We start from the raw sequence: 26,657 nt of genomic DNA on the forward strand, positions 1-26,657 counted from the left end.
ACTGACTATGTTCCAGGTACAGCTTTTAAAAGCATAATCTCATTTAATCCTAACAACAACCTTATTATCATCCTCATTTACAGATCAGGAAACTGAGGTTCAGAGAAATTAGGTAATTTGGTTCAGGTCACACAGCCAGCAAAAAGCAGAGTTGGGATCTGAACCTGGGTAAGCTGACACACAAGTCCATGCCCTTAACTAGAATGGTTTTACCAGGAACCCCTGCAACTCCCCTCCACTGAAACAGGTTATGCATGGTCATGAAAATACAGATACCACTAGTATCCTATTAACAAGCAATGGACATTATGTCTGCCCACAATACTTCAATTTCTCTGCATTTCCCCTTGACATCTGTTTGGCAGTGCTCAGATCCCCTATACCAGGCACAATGATTCACTCCTCACTTCCTAACTAGCAGTGACCTGAGTCTCAACAGTAGCAGGGAGGAAGGAGCACGAAATGTCACTCAGTCCCTTCTGCTACCAGCTAAAACTGTATTTAAGTCCCCCCAATGTGATATAAACACATCCTATTCCCAGATAGTCCTTCAACATCCCATATTCTCCCTTAGCCAGGAATTCTAGTGTCTATAACGATTCACGAAATGGACTTTTCATCTCTGAGTTAAATCCTGTGACTGGAGCCCAGACTGTCGGGTCCCTATTGAGACAGTCACTGCAAATCATTCACACCTCAGAGAGGCTGCCTTTTTCCAGACAAACGCCCCGATAATTCAGACTTTTTCTTAAATGTCTTTCCTCACTGCAAGTTTCTGAACTTTTTCTGAATTCTATACAATCTTTTAAGAAATGATAAACATAAAGTGAGGTGCAAAGGTATTGTTCTTATTTGGCATCAGTCTAACTGGTTGTGTTTTGATCAAAAAACACTGTAATAGTAATAACGATAGTGAAATATAGTTACCATTTAGTGAGAATTTACCAAGTTCCCAGCACTACATTAAGTACTCCATTTATTATCTCATTTAATCCTCACAACACTCTACATGACAAGGTGTTTTTATTATCCCATTTTATACGTGAGGAAATTGGGTCAGAAAACTCAAGTAATTTGCCCAATAGCATAGTAAGTAACAGGCAGAATTCAAACCCAGGTCTGTCAAGCTATGTTCTTAACCACCCCATCAGGCCCACTCTTTACTTCTTTAGTAGATTTTCTGCCCATCAGATCTTCTTTAGTGAATCAGAATAAGATAAGCAAGATAGCAAAAGCCATGCTCTTAGAGCTTGATTTAATTCCCAAAGTACATTTCACTGTACCTACTAAAATATTTCATTCTTCAAAATGTTTCCATCTCTTGAAACCACAAGTCATTTGCATTTTTCACTTTGGAAACATGGATGTGGGTGATGATGGCAGAGCCAGAGCAGCGGCTGCAGCAATGGTATTAGTGGCGGCAGCAGGGCAGGGGTAGTGAGCACACAACTGAGCCTGATGTCGCCGTAGGCACTGGCATGAATAACCTAATTTTATCTACACAACAATTCTAGGAGCTATGTGTTGTTATCTCCTCTTTACATGGAACAACCCTAAAGTCTAGAGAGGGGTTTAGACGTTTGCTCAAGGTCTCCCAGCTAATAAATGGCAAAAGTGGGTTTCAAATCTATCTGTCTCCAGAGCCTTCCTTCTCAGCTCCTACATTTCTCAATCTATTACCTCCACTCAGGAGGGCTTCTCTAAGTATGTCTTTACCTGAGAAACTGGCGGCCCATGTGATGTTGAGGTTGAAGTTTTTAGAGGCATTGATGAACATGTCCAAATCCCTGTTTTGCTAATAAGAGGTGCAAATAATTAGAAAATTAATTATAACAATTTCAAGATTTTAAAATAAAGTAGTAATCACATTTTACTTCTTTCAACTTTCTTAATTATAAAACAGGTATTTTACAATGCCTTAAGAGAAATTCACACTTAAAGAGTTAGCAAAATTTCTAAGCAATATACCCCAAATAAATTTCATTCCCTTCCCATAACAATATCCAGAGTTTAATGCTTTATCAAATGCCTAACTCCATGAGAAAGCATCTTTTACAAAGACCCTCACCAGAGCAGAATGACTTACATCCTGTGACCTATGTTAGGGGAGTCGGCCTCCCAGGGATCCTCTGGGCAGATGTTTCCAAGGTCTGGAGAGCTCATGCCTATCAGCAAAACACTTGACCAAGGGCCCCAATCTGTATGTGTCTATAAATTAAACCTGTGCACTTCTTAACTGATAGAATAGATACAGTGTAAACTTCTTCAATATGAAACACTTAAAAAAAAGAGCATATAAAGCTGAAATAAACTAAAAATAATTTGATTGTATTCATTCATGATTTGAAAAACATTTTTCTCTCACTAAAAATATTATTTCAAGAGAAATATGATTGAATATGCTTTATTGGCTTTGAAAACCTTGTTTACCAATTAGAGATAGACCAATTTGAAGAGACAGTTTAATTAATTTTGATTCTTGGTTTCACAGTGACTGAAAAAGCTATCTCTGAGAAACGTGTGGAGTCAACTGGAAGAAGCATACTGTTGGCCATGCTGGGGAAATTATAAGGCTAATTTTTAGTTTTTACTGAAATTTGCCTGATAAATCTCTTTCTTGGGGTCAGAGAATTGTTTTTACAAATGAATCAGATTTTGTATTTTTATATTTTAGAAAAAGATCCAGTCCTGCTGAAATTCTTCATTTTGAAGGATCTTAAAACAGGTTGGAAAATTAAGATTTTTAAAGGTGTTGTTTTGGTAGTTTTTACGCACAAAATCACAGGAATGGAAACATTTCCAACAGTCATTTTCAAAACATGATCTCCAAACCAGAAGTTTCTCTCACAAAGCAGTTACCTTCTCATTTATTGATAAAATCTCACCTTCCTCTTGAAAGGACAGCTCAAGTATCTATTTATTTAATTTTAATATTTGCTGGCAGCACATTACCAACAATTACTTCTTTCCTTGGAAAGGATCAATAAACTTGACATCCTAGTGCTTTTGTAAGAGAGAACACACACATTGGATAATTCTGTTAAATGCTCTGTTCATAAGTAGGGAACTCCAGAGAAGTCCAAAGATTTTCATGGTCACTCCTCATCTCGTTAAGAAGCATCACGAAGAGTCTACTATGATTATTTAAAATAAAATTAACAGTATCAATCGCATCCTGAAAGACTGAGCACTTCAACTACTTGCTTATGAATAAGGTAGTAAATAAATTTCGTGTGTGGTACTTTCGCTATGTTATTGCAAATTCTTTTTTCTAAAATTCTAGTCAATACAGCCACTCAAACAATATGCCTACACAGTTTTTCCACAACATATGTTCATTTAAAGTCATTTATGATTTTTACTTAAAAAGCTATTCAGTGATGAGACTGTATCTTCTCTAGTACATCTCTTATTTCTATCATTAAAATGGAATATAAAAAACACACCTTACTTTCATTTATTTGCATAGTGAATACCTCACGCTGTGGACTTTGTTCTACTGCTGATTTTTTTTTCTTTAATTTAGTAACGTTTGCTAATAACATTTGTTAACAAAGAAATACACTTTGGCTTACTGTCATATTGTTTTCTACATATTATTTGTCATGCTTATTGTGACAGGAATTTTGTAATGGTTAATGGCTTTGTGTATGTTGGTGAAAAATAAGAAACCTCTAAGCAGGCTCCTAGATAATTTGTCATCAAATTTAATAAAATTTCATTATGTATTGAAGTGAATATTGAATTACCTTATATTTCATGGAATATAAATCTTACAGGTGTGTCTTCATGTTCTACATGCTTCACTTTTAAATGTCATGCTGTGTTGGCTCCCTTCTACCACTAGCTAATACCTTATGGCTGGCTGGGGATTCATATTAATGACAGTAGATCAAAACCACATTTCAAATAATCATCTTAATAATTTCAGTTATTTCTGGCTGACTTCTTCTTGGACCCAAATAAACCTTCACTGTTTTTACCTCCTAATGAAGCTAAGAACTCATTCTAGGAGCAGAAGTGTCACCTCTGCCACCTTCCTTGCATCACTGGCATTAATTTCAACTTGCGGTTTCTTTGAGGGTACTTTTTGAGCCTCTGGTCCATTCTGAGAGAGTAAATCTGGGCTCTGCCACCTGCTCCTCTGGCAAGGGAATTTCCCTTGCAGTCTCTTCTCCTTTTCTATATGGGGTTTTGTTGGGCTGTTGGGCAAACCAAGTATGTGTGGACTCAATGTCAGTCTGTGTATCAGATCCTGGGAAATCTTAACAACACTGTTCTTGCCTTTTGGATAGAAAAGAAATAAAATGTAGATTCTAACATTTCTTTCCTGCACCTCTAAAGATCATCCTGTGCAGTCCACTCTGGAGAACACAGCTAAGACAGTGCTTCTATCCATAATGATCAAGAAGAAGACCCATACAAATTCAAAACAAAGAAGATTTCTAAAAAACAAAGTAAGAAGACTTCTAAAATCTTACTTCATCAGGTGTAGCCACAAAATTGATGGCTGTGTAATAGCGGTCATCTTCCTGGGATAGGCTAAAGGTGAACTGATAGTCAATAAGAAGAGTATCTATGGAAAGAAAGAAATGCATATTTAGAAATCAAAACAAAACAGAATAGGTCTCTAGAGATACAGACTGATTTTCTTATAAATATTCAATAGCCAGGAAAGTACTTTTGGCTCAATTATACCCAGGGACTAGAAATCAAGTCTGTGGGCAGTATCATTTCATTTGGGTTAATCCACCAAACCCTCATTATATCAAGACCCTGGCTGAGATTTGAGGTTCCAACCTAACTCATCTACAAATATTAACTGAACATCTATTACATGCTAAGTTTTGTCAAAGGATACAAAGCGATAAATTAGTGGTATAAAAGGAATGAAGATTCTTATGGAAAAATGGTCGATTCCAGGTCTGGAGCAAGTAACACGCACCTTGGTTATCTTATTTTAGAAAGTATTCAAATACTCATGTGATGTAGCAAAAGAACACAGCTTGAATGAGAGTCTACTGGCTGAACATGGTATAATTTAATTCTAAAAAGTGGATTGTAAAAGTCAACAACAACAAAAAAACCTGATTTAAAAATGGGCAATAGCTATTTCTCCAAAGATGAGATATGAATGGCTAACAAGCACATGAAATGATGCTTAACATCACTAATCATTAGGGAAATGCAAATAAAAAGCTCACACCCATTAGGATGGCTACTACTGAAAGAACAGAAAATAACAAGCGTTGGTGAGGATGTAGAGAAATCTGAACTCTAACATGCTGCTGGTGGGAACGTAAAATGGTGCAGCTTCTGTGTAAACTAGTATGGCAATTCCTCAAAAATTAAACATAGAATTACCAAATGATCCAGCAATTCCAATTCTGGGTATGTACCCAAAAGAACCAAAAGCAGGATCTTAAATAGATATTTATACACTCACATTCATGGTAGCTAAACAGATCACAGATAGCTATTATCCACAGTAGCCAAAAGGTGGAAGCAAGTGTCCACTGACAGATGAATGGATAAACAAAATGTGGTATATAGATACAATGGAATATTACTCAGCCTTAAAAAAGAAGGAAATTCTGACACGTGGTACAACGTGGATGAACCTTGAGAATATCATGCGAAATGAAATAAGCTAGTCACAAAAAGACAAATACTGTATGACTCCACTTATATGAGGTACCTAGAGTAGTCAAATTCATAGAGACTGAAAGTAGAATGGTGGTTGCCAAGGTCTGGGAAAACAGGGAAATGGGGAGTTGTTGGCAAGTTTATTTATTTACTTAATTTTTGGTGAGGAAGACTATCCCTGAGTGAATATCTTTTGGCAATCTTCCTCTTTTTGCATGGGGAAGATTATCCCTGAGCTAACATCTGTGCCAATCTTCCTCTATTTTGTATGTGGGATGCTGCCACAACATGGCTTGATGAGCAGTGTATAAGTCTGTACTGGGATCTCAATCTGAAAACCCTGGGCTGCCGAAGTGGCGTGTGCAAACCTAACTACTACACCACCAGGCCAGCCCCAGTAAGCTTATTTTTAATTGTTTAAGAAACTGTCGAATGGTTTTCCAAAACAGCTATACCATTTTATATTCCCACAAACAATGCATAAAGGTTCCAGTTTTTCCACATCACTGCTAAAACTTTGTATTGGCTTTTATTTTTCAAGACACATAGACAGCAGTGACATCAGCAACATGGCAGAATGAGCTGTTCCCTTTGTCTCTCCCCCTCTGAATTACAACTAAATGGACATTCATTGACCAGCGGAGGATAGCACAGCACAATAGGGCACCTTACAGCACAAGAGGATGCCTGAGAGACCCATGCAGTTATACATCTGAAGGTCGATGGACTGGGTCCCCAGGAAGCAGAAGACAGGTGAGTGCTTCCCTACCCCTTCTCAGCAGCAGCAAGCCAGGTTGCTGGTTCTCTCACAGAGGCTGGCACTACTCTAAGAGGAGGCAGGGACAGCCCAGACTGTGGACAAACGCTTATCCCAGCCTATGGGAGCACACACTGTGCTGTGGTGCCCCACCAGTGGGAATGCGCCCCAGCATGACTGTAAGAAGAGGGGGCGGCAGCTGTGCACACGCAAACACTACCCTGGCCTGTGGGAGTGCCCACCATGCTATGCTGCCAAGGCCTCAATGAGTGGCCCCAGCTCAGACCCTGCAAAGAAGCCCTGCCCCCCAAGCACAGAGGCTGGTGTAACTGTAAGCAGAGGTGGCAGCAGCCCAGCACATGCATGAACACTATCCCAGGCCACAGGAGTGCCCACCGCACCCGCACAACTTCCAGCAGGTCGGGTGGGGTCAGAAACACAACTCTTGCTTCCCCTCAGCAGCAGCAGGTAGAATCTGTGACTTGATACTACCACAAATGCACCAGCAAAGGGTTAGTTCAGCAAATACCATGAAAAACTATAGTAACAATTGAGAGCAGAAGAAAAATGACAAGTCTCCAAAAACCAACCCCAAAGTCCTAGAAATTTACAATCTAAATGACAGAGAATTTAAAAGAGCTGTCATAAAGAAATTCAACGAGTTACACAAAAACTCAGAAAGACAGTTCAATGAGCTCAGGAATAAAATTAATGGGCAGAAGGAATACTTCACCAAAGAAATTGAAACTCTAAAAAAAAACCAAACAGAAATTCTGGATACAAGGAACAGAATTCATGAGATAAAAAATAACCTAGAATCCTTAAAAAATAGAAGTGACGTTATGGAGGACTGAATTAGTGATTTGGAGTACAGAAATACAGAAATGCTTCAGGTGAAGTAGGAGAGAGAACTAAGATTTTTTAAAAATGAAGGAATTCTTCGAGAAATATCCGATTCAATTAGGAAATGCAACATAAGGATTATAGATATTCCAGAGGGAGAAGAGTGGGAGAAAGGAGCAGAGAGTTTGCTCAAAGAAATAATAGCTGAGAACTTCTGAAACCTGGGGAAGAAACTAGATTTACAAGTACATGAAGTCAATAGAACTCCTAATTACATAAATGTAAAAAGATCTTCTCCAAGGCATCTAATAGTAAAACTGGCAAAAGTCAATGACAAAGAAAAAATGTTAAGGGAAGCAAGGCACAAGAAAACAATCTACAAAGGAATCCCTATCAGGCTTTCAGCAGATTTCTTGGCAGAAACCTTACAGGCTAGGAGCGAATGAAACGATATATTCAAAATACGGAAAGACAAAAACTTTCAGCCAAGAATACTCTATTCCAGTGAAACTATCCTTCAGATACGATGGAGAAATAAAACCCTTCCCAGATAAACAAAAGCTGAGGGAGTTCATCACCACTAGACCTCCCTTACAAGAAATGATAAAGGAAGTCCTCATACCTGAAACAGAAAGGCAAAGGTCAACAAAGCTTTGAGCAAGCAGAGAGATAGACAAAATCAGAAAACTGGAGCTCTCTATCAGAACAGGTTAGCAAAGAATTATAACACAAAAGATAAAGGGAAGAAAAGCATCAAAAATATCTATAAATACTTCAATTTAGTCACAAACTCAAAACACAAAATAGAATAATTTCTGACAACAACTCAGAAGGGGAAGGGGAAAGGGAGATAACAGGCTATCAGAAAACGGACTATCTCATCTACAAGATCCTTTACACAAACTTCACGGTAACCACTACACAAAAAACCAGAGCAGAGCTACAATTCATAAATAAAGAGAAAACTAAGAACACCACCACAGAAAACCACCAAATTGAAATGGCATTCAGAAATATAAGGGAAGAGAACGATGGAAATACAGAACTGGCAAACAAGAGATAAAATGGCAGTATTAAGCCCTCATGTATCAAATAATCACTCTAAATGTAAATGGACTGAATTCTCCAATCAAAAGACACAGAGTAGCTGGATGGATTAAAAAACAAGACCCAACAATATGTTGCCTCCAGGAAACACATCTCAGCTCTAAAGACAAGCATAGGCTCACAGTAAAGGGATGGAAGATGATACTCCAAGCAAACGGCAAACAAAAGAAAGCAAGTATTGTCATATGTATCAGACAAAGCAGACTTCAAGATAAAAAAGTCAATGAGAGACAAAGAGGGGCAGTATATAATGATAAAAGGGACTTTCCACTAAGAGGACACACACTTATGAATATATATGCACCCAACACAAGAGCACCAAAGTATATAAAGCAACTACTAACAGACTCACAGGGAGAAACTATTAGAAATAATCAATAACCACAGCAAAGTTGCAGGGTACAAAATCACCTCACAAAAATCAGTTGCATTTCTATACACTAATAATGAACTAGCAGAAAGAGAAGTCAACAATACAATCCCACTTCCAACTGCAACAAAAAGAATAAAATATCTGGGAATAAATTTAACCCAAGAGGTAAAAGACCTATATCTGAAAACTATAAGATATTGTTGAAAGAAATTGAAGAAGATATAAAGAAATAGAAAGATATTCCACACACATGGATTGGAAGAATAAACATAGTTAAAATGTCCATATTACCTGAAGCAATCTACAGATTCAATGCAATCCCAATCAGAATCCCAGTGACGTTCTTCACAGAAATAGAATAAAGCATCCTAAAATTTATATCAAATAACAAAAGACCCCAAATAGCCAAAGCAATCCTGAGAGAAAAGAACAAAGCTGGAGGCATCACAATCCCTGACTTAAAAATATAACAGGAAGCTATAGTAATCAAAATAGCATGCTACTGGCACAAAAAAAGACATACAGATCAATGGAACAGAATTGAAAGCCCAGAAATAAAACAACGCATCTATGGACAGTTAATCTTTGACAAAGAAGCTGAGAACATACAATGGAGAAAGGGAAGTCTCTTCAATAAATGGTGCTGGGAAAACAGGACAGCCACATGTAAAAGAATGAAAGTAGACCATTATCTTACACCATATACAAAGATTAACTCAAAATGGATTGAAAACTTGAATGTAAGACCCAAAACCATAAAACTCCCAGACGAAAATATAGGCAGTACGCTCTTGGACATCAGTCCCAGCAGCATCTTTTCGAATACCATGTCTACTCGGGGAAGGGAAACAAAAGAAAAAATAAACAAATGGGACTACATCAGACTAAAAAGCTTCTGCAAGGCAAAGGAAACCAAGAACAAAACAAAAAGACAACACATCAACTGGGAGAAAATATTTGCAAACCACATATCCCACAGGGTGTTAACTTCCAAAATATATAAAGAACTCATACAACTCAACAACAACAAAAACAAACACTCTGATCAAAAAATGGGCAGAGGATATGAACAGACATTTTTCCAAAGAAGATATACCAAGGCCAACAGGTACATGAAAAGATGTTCAATATCACTAATTATTAGGGGAATGCGAGTCAAAGCTACAATGAGATATCACCTTACACCTGTCAGAATGGCTATAATTAACAAGACAAAAAATAACAAATGTTGGAGAGGATGGAGAGAAAAGGGAACCCTCATACACTGCTGGTGGGAATGCAAACTGGTGCAGCCACTATGGAAAACAGTAGGGACATCTCTCAAAAAACTAAAAATAGAAATAACATACGATCCTTCTATCCCACTACAGGGTATTTATCCAAAGAACTTGAAAACAACAGTTCAAAGAAATTTTGAACCCCTCTGTTCACTGCAGCATTACTCACAATAGCCAAGACATGGAAGCAACCCAAGTACCCTTCAACTGATGAATGGATAAAGAAGATGTGGTATATACATACAATGGAACACTACTCAGCCATTAAGAAAAGACAAAACCATCTCATTTGCAACAACATGGATGGACCTTGAGGATATTACATTAATCAAAAATACGTCAGACAGAGAAAGATAAACACTGCATGATTTCAGTCACATGTGGAAGATAAACAAACAGGGATACAGAGAATAGATTAGTGGTTACCAAAGGGGAAGGGATTTGGGGGGTGGGCGAAAAGGGTGAAGGGGCACATATGTATGGTGACGGATAAAAATTAGACTGTTGGTGGCAAACATGATGCAGTCTATACAGAAATTGATCGATAAAACTGTACACCTGAAATTACACAATGTTATAAACCATTATGACCTCAATGAAACAACTGAAAAAAAAAAAGATAAATAGATTTTAATGTACCAGATTACACAAAATTCACTGACGTGGTTTCAGGTTCCACATTGTAACTAATCTTTAAGAAATGACTAGTTGTCCAGTTTTGGCATGGTATCAAAGGATAATATCCATTATTATCTGAAAAGCTTATCAAAATACACCACTCTTTTCCAGCAGTATGTCTAGTGAGGTCAGGGTTTTTTCCATCTACTTTAACTAAAGAGACATATTGCAACAGATGGAACGTAGAAGCAGATGTGAGAATCCATTGTCTTCTATTAGGACACAGTATTGGCTTTTGGGTCTAGTCATCTAGGGGTGTATCTCACTGTGTTTAATACACATATCCCAAAGGTCTAATGATGTGAAGGATTTTTTAATGTGCTTACTGGTCATTCCTATACCTTCTTTGCTGAAATGTTTATTCAGATCTTTGCCTGTTTTTAACTGGAATTGTCTCCTTATTCAGCTATAGGAGTTCTGTGTATATTCTGGATATCGGCTCTTTATCAAATAGATCATTTGCAAACATTTCCTCTAGTCTGTGGCTTGTTTTTTATTTTCCCAATGGAGTTTTTTAAAATGCAAGTTTTAAATTCTGATAAAGTTCCATCATCAACTTTTCTTTTATGAATTGTGCTTTAGGAATCATATCTAAGAACTGTCCCCTACCCAACGTTCATGAAGTTTTTCTCCTGTTTTCTTCTAGCAGTTATTTATATGACATTTACAGGTTCCAGGTGGACATGAATTTTGAAGGGATGCCATTCAACTTGGGAAAGCAGGTATGTAATTATAGTGCATATGCCAAAACATTAATTTATTTTTCTCTGGTTCCATAATCTAGCCTACTATGTGTATTTTCCTACAGGAAGAAATGCATTTACCCATAAGGACCTGATTACCTTGCCAGATTTACCTTTCACTTTAAGTTAATCATTAGATATTTTATTCCACACAGTAGTTCCTAATGATGTGGTTAACACACATCAGTTTCAGAGAGAATGATAACAAATGCTATTTCAAGAATTCTGTTTTTGATCTATATCCTAAAATATGAAATATGGTGATCTCAATCAGGTAATGGCAAATGAAATAAGTTTTCAAAGGAACATAAATAAGGAAAGCCAGAGATGTGTATCTCTGGACTCTCCCCTGATATCTGCCAGAGACAAAGTAACATAAACCACAACCACAATGAAAACAGCTTAAAATAGCGTTCAAATAAGTAGTAACCTTAATAGAAAGTAAACCATCAAATTAGGAGACACGTCCATGGGTAGTTGTTATATTCCTACAGCACTTACGATTCTCAAACCACGTTAAAGAAATTTTACTGAACTACTTTGCTTCTAGACAAATAAGAATTGCAAGAACACTTACAATAACACGTTCCTTTGAGAGGGTTTCCCTGGTATCGATTTTCTACTTCACATCTAGGGAGGAAGAAAATGATTATTTTCTATTGCTAGCTCAAACAGAATCCACATTCATTTTTTTTTTTTTTTTTAAGATTTTATTTTTTCCTTTTTCTCCCCAAAGCCCCCCGGTACATAGTTGTATATTCTTCGTTGTGGGTCCTTCTAGTTGCGGCATGTGGGACGCTGCCTCAGCGTGGTCTCATGAGCAGTGCCATGTCCGCGCCCAGGATTCGAACCAACGAAACACTGGGCCGCCTGCAGCGGAGTGCGCGAACTTAACCACTCGGCCACGGGGCCAGCCCCCACATTCATTTTTAAATCAAGCAGATCCTTTGATATAAACTACAAACAGTTCTGAGTCAGTATAACTACATTCTTCACTGTTACTCAGATCAGACGGACTAACAAGAGTTTGCATTCACTTCCAATGCTGACTGCCCAGCAGTTCACACCAACAACTGATGAAAATTTGCCAAAATACATTAGACAAATCCAAGTATAAGCAATCTAGATCCTATTTATTATCATGAAAAACACATTTTCACTTTTGTGTGGACTAAATATTCTTCTAGAAGTGCAGTTGAAACATTTTTCAAATATTCATTTCTCACTTCTTTCCTGTTCTCCCTGGATAAACTGATCCTGTTTAAACACAACTGACAGAAGGCTAAAAACAGAGAATCATGTTTTTGGGTTTTTTTTTTCCAAACCCTTGAACACAGTTCATCAGTCTGGAGGAAAAAAATAAGTTCTAGTCAAAAAGAATTATTAATTTCCCCATAGATACCATCTACGACCACCAGCAAAACCCAGTCTCCTACTTCACAAAGCCATTTTGGCAGACACAATAGCTATGAACTATGAGGAAAGGAGGAGAAAGCCTGGGTTGAGCACTTTTCCCAGATAAATAATACAGGGATATTGTGTCCTTTATCTAGGGTGATTCTTACCACTGGCTTACATCTAAAATCTCATAGAGAGAGTCTTTCACTGGGCCTACACCTCATTTCTTTCTTGTATACCCTAACTGAGGGCAGGAGTGACTAATTTGGCTCTATTACATTTTTCTGTTTAAAGGAACCTGGATCCAAAAGTTAAATTTAATCTTTGATTAGACATTTCTTCACATATTGGCTTTAAGGCAGCATGAAACCAGTAAACCTAAACACTCATGTAAACTATAAATTACCTCCTGAACACTACCATGGATGTCTCAATCACTGGTGACATTATTACTAGCGCTGTTTAAGAAAAACAAAATTTACCAATGATGAATCTGCTTGTATCTGCTCAATGTTTTGATACTACTAACAATTTTTCCTTAAGTCTCTTCTTGAGAGAATGAGTAAACCTCATGAGGTTTTCTGGTGAGGTAGACATGTATATATTAGTTGGGGAACAACCTCTCTTGTTTCAATTCACCAGAACACTAAAAACAATTATCACCAGTCTCACTGTTGACAGATGGGGAAACTGAGGCTCAGCATAGTTAAGTGATATGTCTCAAGAGCACCCTGCTGAGTGGAGGCACAGCCAGGACTGAAATCCCAAGTCTGCCTGATGTTGTGTGCATCCTCATGGATGGGCACCCCAGACTCTTCCCTGGAAGATGTCTAACACACTTCACCTAGGAAAATGCTAGAGCAGGGAAGGATGTGTTAAAAGCCAGAGGATCGATCATCTCCACTATCAGACAACCAAATGTCAAATAAAATACTGTCCTAGAATACTAGCTCTTCCAATTCTACCTTTTTGGGAAAGGGTGCAATTTCCTGACGCGACAAAAATCGAGTAGTTGCTAAAATTAAAAGACTAATCCAAGTCAGCAACCCAGGAAATGTCAGTGTCATTCAAACATAAAAGTGTGAATAAAAGAGCCATTAAGGAATTGCTGCTAAACTGACGAGCTGCTCAGTAAGGAGGGTGACCAAATTAGACCTGTCTGAAGTAGACAAGGCAAAATTCCAAATTCATCACTTGGGACCCCCTAGAGCCCATGGCAACAAGGCAAAGGGAAGAGGGTAGTTCTCAGGGTTCAGTAGCTTCATGGTCCCTCGGCTCTCCCTGGTGGTACAGACCCAGCTGACCTGGCGTGACCCACTAAACCCAGGCGTGGCCTGCAGCAAGGGTCCTGGGAGTGTGGTACTCACAGCTGGCACTCGTCCCCCTTGACGCCCTTGGTGGTGCAGAAGCACTTGCCCGTATTGGTATTGCACAGTGATGCGTGCCCATTGCACTTGCATGCTGGGGAGACAGAAAAGGAATGGAAGTCACAACTGCTTAAAAGATTACTACTATCAGAGATTTTTCCTAAAACAAATAATTTTATCCAAACTGGATTTGATAGGAAAGACAGATTAAAATAAAAGCATTTAATGGCAAAGATTCATGTTTTTTAGCTAATGATTTATCTCAAATAATATAAAGGTAACATTAAAGGAGCCAAAGTCACAGGACCTGAGGAGAGAGTATGCCAGTTTCCACTGCCATCTGAAGCAATCACTATTTTGATCTTTTCAATACACTCAGTTTTTCACTACTATGATTCTTGCATTCATTCAATAAATATTCATGAAGCACCTCCAGTGCGCCAGGCGCTGGGTGTGGGGACAGAGACACAGTCCCTGGTCCAATGGAGACACCCTGAGCAATGACTGCCCCTGAGGGGAGGGTTGGTCTGGTTGTGCTCCATCTCAGCTGAGGTGCCTTCTCCACAATGGCCGCGTTTCAAATCACACCAGGGCTCAGACCTGGGGTGGGATTCCAATGGCAGGCCAGTGTTCCAGAGGCCCTTGGGGACTCACCACCCTTGCCTTGCCTTCTTAGCCTTCATAGAAAACACTTGTCATCTCCCTCCTTCAGCCATCAACACATCACCATTTTTTCCAACACATAAGTGTGAACTATGACAAATTTTATACTTCAGTTGAAATAAATGAGTCTTTTTGCTCAATACCTTCTTACTTTACACCCTGTTTTTCAGAATAATTTATCCTGAATAAATTAAAGGCATTAGGCTGGAGACAGGCGTACTTTTAAAATAAATCTTGAGGAAAAAAAAAATTACCCAAAGAAACCCGTAAAATAAAACACTGCAGTGATGAAGAGAATGGATGCTGGAGTCAGAAACATGAGTGTTCAACTCCTGGCTCTGCTGTCTGCGGAGAGGGGGTGCAGCGTACTAGTGAAAGACAAAGGCCTCAAGTCAGTTTGCCTGGGTTTGAATTTAGTCCCCTCCACTTAGCTCCTCTGTAACTGCTGGCATGTTATTTAACCGTCCCAAGTCTCAGTCTCCTCATTTATACGATGGAGATAATAACAGTCCCATCCCACAGGGTTGTTGTGAGGATTAAATGAGATAATACATGAATGAAACAAAGGAAGCATTAAAAAAATCATGGCTATTATCCTTAGCTGTAGATATGGGGATGGTGACACCTGGAGGCACAAGTAGGTCCAGTAGTTAAAGTCACACATCCTGGATGTGGTTCCCAGCATGGCCACATCTCGCAGTGAGACCTTCAGCAGGTTACTTGATCTTGGGGATAATAAAGCACTTATATCTAGGATGGCTGCCAGCACAATGCCTTCTACACGTTTATCACTCAATAACGTCAGGTACTCTGATTACTGTCTAATGGATGAAGATCATTCACAAGGAGTGGGAAAAATATTTTTACTGAATACCTTTTAATCTGAGCAAGACATTTTATTTAAGAGTGGTGAGAAATAACATTAGAAGAGTAATACTCACTCATATCTACCATAGTCAGCACTACTGAGTGCTGACTACATGTCATGCACTGCTCTCACCACTTTCAACAAGCCTCCTTTCATCCCCATTTTACAGATGAGGAAACTGAACCCCAGAGAGGTGAAGGGATATACCACTAGAACACTAGCTTTCTCCTGGCTGCTCTGAGGGCCCTGCTAACAAGTTTGGAGGTAGGATTTGAGGAGTAAGTAGAGATTTTCCTTTCCTATTTACTTTCCTACTCAGAACCTGAAAGGTCTTTCCACTGGAAACTATAACAAACCAAAAAACAGGATAGTATCACCTGTCATTTAAAAAATATATAATTAATATTCTAACAATAAAATGTCCTATTGCTTGCAGGAATCTATTTGATATGTATTGGGAGACACGGGACTATTTACACTTTAAAATATACCAGGAGTACTGAGGAGTCCAGCGCCCGATTAAAAATCTACGTGAGATTTTTTTTCCAACCATAGGCAATTACAAAGGCTTTCCCTGGCAGGCCTCACAAGGAGAGCTGCCCTCCCTACACCAGCCTGGGTGCACAGCCAGGGCCCGGCCGTCTCTGAGGGGAGCCAAGTCAAGGTCTCAGGACCCCTGGTCGGCCACCTCCTTCACATATCTGCATTCCCAGCTTGCGCACCTTCATTCCTAGGTCTCTTTATCTGAGGCCTTGGGCTGAGGTCATCTTCAGGCACTTCTGCTGAGACTCCTTATGGGGGTGGGAAGAAGCCTTGAAGACACTGTCCCCACTCTGACTCAGTCCCCGGTACTTTTCCACTCCTAGCCCTTCCCCTACCCTCCCTCCCCACCCCAGGGTTCAGAAAAGGCTTTTGCTGGAGACTTTTGCTCAGGCTCTCTCAACAGTGAGCCACACCATGTCCGTGCTGATCCTCCTGACGCTCAGCCAGCGCGCTATTTCAGGGGGGGAACTGGAACAAGGGGAGTCGGCACTTTCTCCAGTTCACGTTTCTTGCTCATACTATTACAGGAAGTGAGTAAAGGCTTAACTCTTTCATTTTTGGCTTGTTGCTTTAACCTGCTACTCTGACACTTGGCAGCTCTGCTCACTCTCTCCCAAGCTCAGTTGAGCTCTTGACAAGTATGACTTAAGAAATGCTGTGACTTTTTTTCCAAAATCAAGTGACTTTTTCCTCCCAGATATTCAAGTTGAATAGAAGCATTGTGTTCCACTCGGTTTGCAGTCGGTCACCTTGATGGATTTGACTTACGCTGACACTTTCCCCCATTGGTGGGGTCACCATAGAAGCCAGATATGCAGGTCTCGCAGTGCTTGCCCGTGGTCAGGTTCTCACACTTCTCACAGATACTCTGATTAACGCATCTGCTGTGGCCGTTGCACTGGCAAGCTGAAAGAAAAAGAATTTTAAGGGGCCGTCCCATTGCAGAACTGGGTGGAGGAAGTAGGACAGGACTTATTTGCAATTATCTGTTTAAGTTCCTTATTGCCTCTAAATACGAAACCATCAAAACTGGCCACTGAAAACTAGTTTGAGAAATAAGATCAAAACATCAAAAAAGAGCTAGTCCAGGAAAATCAGAAATATATCACAGCACGGTGAAAGCCCACAGCTATTAAAAAGATACTTTTTGTTGTTATTCACTGTAAAAACAATATAAGCTCATGAGAGAATATTTGAAAAATATACGGAAGTGGGGGAAATCATATACAATTCCACCATCCAGAGATCACTGTTCACATTTGGAATTTTTCCTTCCATTATTTTTTCTATAGTTTTATACAATTGTGTTCATATTAATATTCAATTATGATTTTTTATTGAGATAATTATTTTACTACGTTATTTCATCTATCATAAACAAAACTTTAAATGGGAGAATGATTTCTATGAATTATAATAGTTATTTACCCATTTCCTTACATTCTGACATTTAGTTAGTTTTCAATTTTTCCTTTTTAGAAAAATAACTATCTTTATTTATATATAAACATTTCCATAAGTGGAATTCCTAAGATTCCTGATGCACACAGGACTTTACAATTAGAAAGGCATATGAAGTCTGGACCTCTCTAGACTTCTCAGGACAGCTGTGCAGGCTGTGCACTGCAGACTCCATGTGGAGCCATTCACATAGTCCACAACCTGTACCACTCTGTAAGCAGAATCTCTGACTCTGCAGAGCTTTTGTCCCCCAGCTTTATTGAGATATAACTGACATATAATAGTGCATAAGTCTAAGGTATACAATGTGTTGATTTGATATACTTATATACTGCAAAATGATTACCACTGTAGCTGTTAGTTCTAACACCTGCATCATGTCAGACAATCACCATTTCTTTTTCATGTTAAAAACATTTAAGATCTACTCTTTCAGCAGCTTTTGCAGATTTATCTTGGTCGATCAATGTGTTGTAGTTTTTCACCACCTCAGCAGCATTCCATAGCCTTGCACCTGTTCTGTTTACCCATCTGTTTTCTACCCCATCCCCATAGGCATCTGAGTTGTTCCGTATAGACGGCAGTTGAAAACTTAAAAATGACTACATCAGTTGTGACTGCACCAAAATTACTTACAATGTGTGGGATATACATGTCCCTGTGAAGATGAGCAACTGTATATATAGTAAAAGTGCAAAGCACAACACACAAAAAATGTAGCACCTGAAATCATTTACAAAAATATCTGTATTCTGGTTCAAGATAAGAAGATTGAACAAACGCTTCTCTCTCTTCTCCTTCAAAATCCCACTGAAATTACAGAAAAAATGTAAAAACAAGGATAAGTAAATAGGAGTGTGAGATAAGAGGAAAAGATGCTATAAGAAGTATTGAGAGATACTCCTGAAGGACTGAGGATTCTAGAAATTATAAAGCAGATAGGGTCAATCTGACAGAAAAAGGGGAGTTGAGACATCTGTATCCTAAGGCAGGAGAAGGAGGGGACTGCCAAAGTGATTATAAGCACTTTACCAATTGCCACCTGAAAAACCCAGCAGAGGCAAGGAGTCAGAGCAGGCCTCAGGAGAGTGGTGGGCAGCAGGAAGTGACTCACGACCTGCTCTGTGCCTGCTTAATGGCTGGCTGAGGCATCTGTCCAGGGGCTGCAGCAGGAACGGACGGTTCTGTGGAGTGGGTGGGGGATTGGAGGCTTGGGTCAGAAAGAAAAATCAAGGCAATGCCCCAGCTATCTTCAGTTGCCATAACACCCCACAGGGGAGGCACCTGGCACAACCGTGAATATGCCAAACGCATCCAGGCACCTGGTCCATTGCTCCTTCCTTCCTCTAATGAAGGAGGAACACAGACCACTCAACAGCAGTCAGGGCAGACCAAAGCCAGAGCACCCTGTGGCTGCCTAGCCAGCCTCACCTTTAGGACATCACATCACACCTTCACAACAGCTCAGTATACCTAATACTGGCCAATACTAACAAATCTAGACACTCAGTTATATACAAAATCAACCTCGAAGTCACCAGTATAAGAAAATCATCAACCTAAAAGCATCTCCTGGATAAACATGCTGAACAACTAACCCTGAAGGAAGGGTTAATACAAGAAACTTCAGAGAATGAAAAATAGTAATTTTGCTATATTCAAACAGGCTTGAGAAAATATTGTATCCGTGAAATAAGAAAGCAAGCTCCGAAAAAAACCTCATGATATTTAGAGACCTTGCAAAATGAAAAAGGATAGAACAAAATAGACACAAAACAAAAAACTCTCAATAGGTTAAACAGGAGAATACATATGGCTAAAAAACTATCTGTAAGAAAATACTATGCCAACAAATTTGATTACTTAGATGAAACAGAAAAATTCCCAGAAAAACACAGATTACCAAAACTGACTCAAGCAAAAATAGAAAATCTGAATAGACCTATAAGTAAACAGACTGAATTAATAATAAAAAATCTTCCACAAAGAAAAGCCCAGGCCTAGATGGTTTCACCGGTGAATTCTATCAACACTTAAAGAAGAACTAATGCCAACCCTTCAGAAACTCTTCCAGTAAATAGAGGAGGAGAGAATACTTCCCAGCTCACTCTATGAAGCCAGCACTAACCTGATACCAAAGCCAAACAGCTATCACAAGAAACAAAACTATAAAACAGACCCACATCCCTCATGAATATAGACACAAAATCTCCAACTAGCAAAGTGAATCTACCAACACATTAAAAAGGAATATACATCATGAGCAAGTGGGCTTTATCCCAGGAATGCAAGGCTGGCTTAACATCCTTAAATCAATTAATGTAATACATAAGATTAATAGATTAATAGACTAAAGAACAAAAACCACACGATCATTACAATAGATACAGAAAAAACATGTGACAGAATCCAGCACCCAATCATGAAAAAAACCCTCAAGAAACTAGGAATAGAAGGAAAATTTCTCAACCTGATAAAGGGCATGTATAAAAAACCTAAAGCCAACATCATACTTAATGGAGAAAGACTGAATTCCTTCCCCCTAAGATCAGGAAGAAGACAATGATGTCCACTCTCACCACTTTTATTCAACACTGTACTGGGGTTTCTAGTCAGGCCAATTAGCCCCCAAAAATAAATTTGAAAAAAGGTACCCAGATTGGAAAGGGAAAAGCAAAACTAGCTTTCTTAGTAGACAATATAATCTTGTATGTAGAAAATCCTAAGAAATTCACTAAAAAAGTGGTACAAATATTAAATGAGTTCAGTAAAGTTGCATGATACAAGATCAACATACAAAAATTAACTGTATTTGTACACACTAGCAATGAACAATCAGAAAATGAAATGAAGATAATTCCATTCATAATACCATGAAGAAGAATAAAATACTTTGTATAGTAAATTTAACAAGTGCAGGGTATGTACATTGAAAACTATAAAACATTGCTGAAAGAAAGACAAGAACTAAAGAAATAGAAACATGTTTCAGGTTTATAAATTGGAAGGTTAATATTGTTAAGATAGCATATTACCATCTGGCATACACTCCAAATTGGTCTATAGATTCAATGCAATCTCATCAAATATCAGCTGGCTTTTTGTCGATGTTGTCGAAATTTATAAGTTCAACTTAAAATTCATATGGAAATGCAAAGAACCCAGAATAGCCACGACAATTGAGAAAAATAAGAACAAAGTTGGAGGACTTAGACTCCCCAATTTCAAAACTTACTACAAAGCTACAGTAATCAAAACAATGTGATACTGGCATAAGAACAAAATACATAGGTCAATGAAACAGAAATGAGAGCCCAGAAGTAAGTTCATACACTTACCATCAACTGATATTCAACAAATGTGCCAAGAAAATTCAAGGGTAAAAAAAGTCTTTTCAAATGGTTAGGGACAAGTGGATATCCACATGCAAAAAGATGAATTTCGACCTCTACCTCAGACCATATACAAAAATTAACTCAAAATTGATCATGGACCTAAATGTAAGACCTAAGTCTACAAAATTCTAAAAGGAAAACACAGAGTAAATCTTTGTCATCTTGGGTCAATGATTTTTTAGATACAATACCAAAAGCACATGAGATAAAAGAAAACAGTGATACATCACATTTACCAAATTTAAAACTTTTGTATTTCAAAAGATACTATCAAGAAAGTAAAAAGAAACCCACAGAATGGGAGAAAATATTTGCAAATCATATATCCAAAAAGGAACTTGAATCTAGAATTCATAAAGAATTCTTATAGGTCAATAAGATGATGACAAATAATGCAATTTAAAAATGTGCAAAGAATTTGAATAGTAATTTCTCCAAAGAAAACATACAAATGGCCAGTTAGATGCTCAATTTTATTAGTCAGTAGGGAAATGCAAACCAAAACTACAATGAGATACAATTTCTCATACACTAGAACAGCTACAATCAAAAGGACAGGCAGACACAAATGCTGGAGAGGATGTGGAAAAATCTGAACCTTTTTACATTGCTAGTAGGAATGAAAAATGCTGCAGCTACTTTGGAAAATCTCATGCCCATTATCCCTCATTTCCACCCTAGCCCTAGGCAATTACTAATTTATTTTCTGTCACTATATATTTACCCTTTTCTGGACATTTCATATAAGTGGTATCATACAATATATAGTCTTTGCATGTGGCTGCTTTTACATAGCCATGTTTTTGAGGTTCATCCATGTTGTAGAATATGTCAGTACTTCATTCCTTTTCATTGCCAAATAGTATTCCACTGTAATAATATACCACGTTTTGTTTATCCATGTGCCCAGCTGACAGATATGTGGATTGTTTCCACTTCTGCCTATTATGAATAATGCTGCTATGAGCATTCACGCACAAGTTTTTGTACAGGCATACATTCTCAATTCTCTTGGGTATATATTGGGCCATATGATAACTCTATGTTTAACTTTCTGAGGAATGTAAAACTGTTTTCCAAAGTGGCCACACCATTTTACATTCCTACCAGTAATGGATGAGGGTTCCAATTTCTCAAATGATGTTGAGCTTCTTTTCATGTGCTTATTGGCCATTCATATATCTTCTTTGGAGATACATCTGTTTAAATCTTTTACCCATTTCTTAACTGGGTTGTCTTTTTATTGCTGAGTATTAAAAGTTCTTTACGTATCCTGAACATTAAACTCTTATCAGATACATAATTTGCAAATATTTTCTACCATTCTGTGGGTTGTCATTTCACCTGATATATTCTTGACATTAAGGAAAAAGCACAGATTTAAATATTTCCTTAATTAAACCACAAGTAGATTAGAAATAGAGTTGTAGATTCTTTAAATGTTAGAGAGGAAAAAAGGGAACACAGAAAATTTAATCTAGTTTGGTAGATTAAAAAACTGGTTTCTCATTTTATTTTGCATTTCCCTGTTTTCTCTATTTCCTACTCTGAGAATGACTACTTTAGATCCTTTGCCCACTTTTTCTGTTGGGTTGACAGCTTTTTTTCTGGAGGGAAGAGGTTTATATACTCTGGATGATAATTACTTGTTAAATACACTGCAGGTATTTTCTTCTAGTCTGTGTCACGCCTTTCACCTTTGTTAACAGAGGTCTTTTCCCTAATGAAGTCCTCACAAGGGGCTTTACTGTCACTGGCACTGACAGGCTCTTGGAGAAGTTCTTACCCACTAACCTCCCAGGAGTCTTTGCACCTGCCTAGTCTCTCCCAACTGTTCTGCAGGCCCATCAACACATTTCTGTGTATTTATAGAAAGTCTGAATCAAAGGCCAATTTCTCAGCGTTGGCTTCTCAGGGCAGCCTTCCCGGCGGGTCTAAGCCCAGGCTTAGGCCAGATCATGGTCTATCCATTCTTGCACCAACCAGTGGAAGGGAGGATAGAGAGGGAAGCAGGGGGAGAAGGGAAGGAAAGGGAGTGAGGGATAGGAAGGGAAGAAAGAAGGTAGGAGAGGGGAAAGGGGAGGGGGAGAGAGGGAAGGAGGAAGAGAGGCAAACAGGTAGGCAGGCTGAATTTATCCTCTTGCCAAAAGCAAAAGAGATCTTTCTTCCCCTCTCCCTTTTCTTAGAGCATTTCATTAAGAAAACCTGTATTTATAAATCCTTCCACTGTTCCTTTGATATGTAAATTTTTGTCAGCTCTACAATCCAGGAACATTTTTCTTCAGGGCCTGGGAGCCATCTCTTTGAAATGTAAACATCAAGGAAGACAGCACCTCATCTCCTTGTCATTTGGGGAATTTAGCCTAGTTGCACTGTGCCAAGCTGTAATCATCTGCTCGCCATAAAGATAAAAGAAGTTTTATTTTCTTCTTTGGATAAAGGTGATTAGTTAATACAAGTGGCCACCCCAATTACCAGGTAAATTTAGGATGAATTATGAAAGAATATATAGCAAATGGTGCTGTCAAATCCTCTCACATGAGGACAGTTATTGTTCGTCTTGAGACCATGGACATAAGGGATTGTATACGCTTGGCTATTTAAAAGGGTGAGATTTCTCTCTGTCTTTGCAATCTCATTAGTGGAGTGCCTGTGATGTGCACCACAGTCTGGTTTAACGCTTACTCAATAATAGAACTGTTTTCTCTCTTTTTTTCTTTCCTGTATTTGTGGAGAGGAATTTCTGGGTTGGCAGATTTTATTTTTAATTTTTCCCTCAACAATTGCCATGATGTATTTTTAATTAAAAAGCAAACTGTAGAACAATGTATATCACATGCATAGTATTTTTTTATTTTTAAAAATACACATTGGTATTTCTGGAGGTATTATCACATTGGCCCAAGTAACTCAAAGGAGGTTTTGGAAGCACTTAACTGTTTCTCCAAATGTTCTTTTAGTTATGGAAAGAGATGCAATCACCAACTGCCCTGAATCAGTCCAATCCCCACCACAAGAGCCACGCCTGCCCAGATGCAGATGGGTTGAGAAGTGCCCAAGAGATTACCTTTGCTTCACTGTAATGTTAAGATCTCTGCCCCAGGAGGAGCTTTGGCCTTATTACCATAACCTGCAGTGTATGTGGAAGCATGTTTTCCAACTGAGCCTGTGCAAGCGAATACTTACCTCTCCCTTTTGAATATTCACTCCCCATCCAAAAAAAAGGGGGGGGAGGAGTTGGGGGCAGTGGTGAGTGCGGGTGGGGTGGGGTGGGCACAGCTTTGGAAAAGATTCCCTGTGGTCTCTATTTGCTGCAAATAAATTTTATTTTGTGTGACAACTACTTCTGGTGAAGGCTTTGATTTCAACTCACCATGAAGTGGACCCACTTTGGCTGGGTAACAGTATCTACATCAAACAGTTGTAAGTTTTTACCTCTATGAAGAACTGGAGATGAGAAGAGGAATTCCAGTTTTAATTTTACATACATTCATAATATTTAATTTTTTATAATGAAAATGTCATTACTTTTGTATTGAAAGTTAGCAAAACAACTCAGCTGAAATTCTCAGTATTTTCATTAATTGACATTAAAAATATTTTTCATGTGAAACTATTTCTCCTAAAATGATCTGTTATATTTTGTTCTTAAAGGAAATTCATATAAATAATGTAGCTTTCAGGGTTTTATTCTTTGTAAATAGGTAGTGAAACATTTGATCTTGGATACACAAGGCATCTTACCTGGACAGTGAATGAAAGACCAGTTGTATCTGCTGTCCTCCAGACACATGCTGGAATTGAGAAGGGGCTGTGGATAGGAATTTCCTGTAGGGGCCTGTGAAGGCATCTTTACTGGTCCTTTATAGGAGCCCTCCAGGCATTTCCCTTTGCCAGTATTGCTAGGATCAGTACACCAGCCACAGCCTGGTTGCTCTAAGCAATGACTACAGGTACAGTAGCCTGAACAATTTTCAGCTGTAAAAAAAACACAAGTTTCAATTCATTATCACATGTAGATTTGAATTCATTGTATTCAAATTACCTTTTTCTTTAACAGACTATTTAACTACTGTGAGTCAAAATTCCTATTCTGATTGTTCAAATGGCATAATAAAATTAAAGAGTCCAATATCTTGCCAACATATAAGAGAGACTCCTCCTCTCCTCTCTCAATCCCAGGATGTTGGAGGCACAAGCGACCTTAGAGGTCATCACTGGAAAGCACTTACTTTATGAATTAGGAGATTAAGATGTGGAGACAATACATGGACTGAGCAATATCATACTGAAGTTGGGTAAGTTATTTCTGTACTCTGTGATCTATCCTACATTTATTTACCAGTGTCACTGTGCTTGATTCTGTATTAAGGTTCCCATCAGGCGATCTCTGGACAGACCTGAGCAGAAGATCAAGCCCAGTCTTGTCCCTAAAATGTTCAGAGGCTGACAGTACTGCCCCACAGCAGTTGTCGCCCATACACAGGACACTCATGAGTGCCCAGAGCTCACTTTTCACTTACGGGGACAGCTGCTCATGGTATACCACTCCATACACTGGCCAAAAGGGAAGGAGGCCACATAGGCATTGGAGTCCACACACTGCTTCATGTTGCTGCACCACATGCACTCGGAGCTGCCGCTCGTACACTCTCCACAAGCCGTCCGCAAGGCACATGGCGTCCGGCACTGCTTGGCACTGTGGTTCGCTGGGAAGTAAACCCAAGAGAGACACTTAGAGCTCCCACCATGTTGGCTAAGGTCAAAGGCTTTTCAGTGTGGGCTGTGACCCACCAGTATGTCATGAAATCAATTCAGCGGGCTACACTAAATGAAAGAGAAGATAGAAAACATTAGAGTCACCACGTACCGTTTAGTCAAATATACTTATACACTTGGGGGAAAAAACTGTTTTTCTTTTCAAAGAGCATTAAGGACACACATGAGGGAACAAGCTAATCTTTCTATAAGAGTAGGGGTTCCAAAGCTCCTTACAGTATACGGGACCCAGGATGAACTTCAGTGGTTTTGCAACCCACCTGAATATGCAAAATGATCTTTGTATATTTGGGGGGAAGAAGGACCACAGCATTCATTAAATACACCAGAGCATTTAGAATCTAAAATGGATGAAAAGCTCCCCTACAGGAAGTTTAGAAATCATACTTGAGGGTGATTCCTGCAGTGCTATTAACTCTCTCCTACACCTCTGTACTCCTCCAACAAATCACAGTACCTTCCTATACTGAGATATGGTGTCACTGGAGTCCAGCCTCCCAAAAGCGGCCACATAGGGGCCGGCCCACTGGTGCAGCGGTTAAGTTCGCATATTCTGCTTCTCGGCGGCCCAGGGTTCGCCGGTTCGGATCCCGGGTGTGGACATGGCACCGCTTGGCACGCCATGCTGTTATAGGCGTCCCACATATAAAGTAGAGGAAGATGGGCACGGATGTTAGCTCAGGGCCAGGCTTCCTCAGCAAAAAAGAGGACTGGCAGTAGTTAGCTCAGGGCTAATCTTCCTCAAAAAAAAAAAAAAAT

The 26,657-nt window shown here is 38.9% G+C and overlaps 1 protein-coding gene across 5 annotated transcripts in view; it reads right to left on the reverse strand.

The window, feature by feature from the left end:
* ATRN (attractin) overlaps window positions 1–26,657 on the reverse strand; it is a 178,334-nt gene that overhangs the window by 51,674 nt on the left and 100,003 nt on the right. For all 5 annotated transcript variants that reach the window (XM_070587929.1, XM_070587933.1, XM_070587930.1 and 2 more), the window contains exons 17-23: window positions 25,643–25,828; window positions 24,864–25,097; window positions 17,032–17,169; window positions 14,190–14,283; window positions 12,002–12,054; window positions 4,482–4,576; window positions 1,717–1,795 (exon numbers count right to left, since the gene is read on the reverse strand). In XM_070587929.1, the coding sequence (XP_070444030.1) occupies window positions 1,717–1,795; window positions 4,482–4,576; window positions 12,002–12,054; window positions 14,190–14,283; window positions 17,032–17,169; window positions 24,864–25,097; window positions 25,643–25,828 (879 nt within the window). The remainder of the gene's footprint in view (window positions 1–1,716; window positions 1,796–4,481; window positions 4,577–12,001; window positions 12,055–14,189; window positions 14,284–17,031; window positions 17,170–24,863; window positions 25,098–25,642; window positions 25,829–26,657) is intronic.

Source organism: Equus przewalskii, chromosome 21 (genome assembly GCF_037783145.1).
Source record: "Equus przewalskii isolate Varuska chromosome 21, EquPr2, whole genome shotgun sequence".
NCBI lineage: Eukaryota > Metazoa > Chordata > Mammalia > Perissodactyla > Equidae > Equus > Equus przewalskii.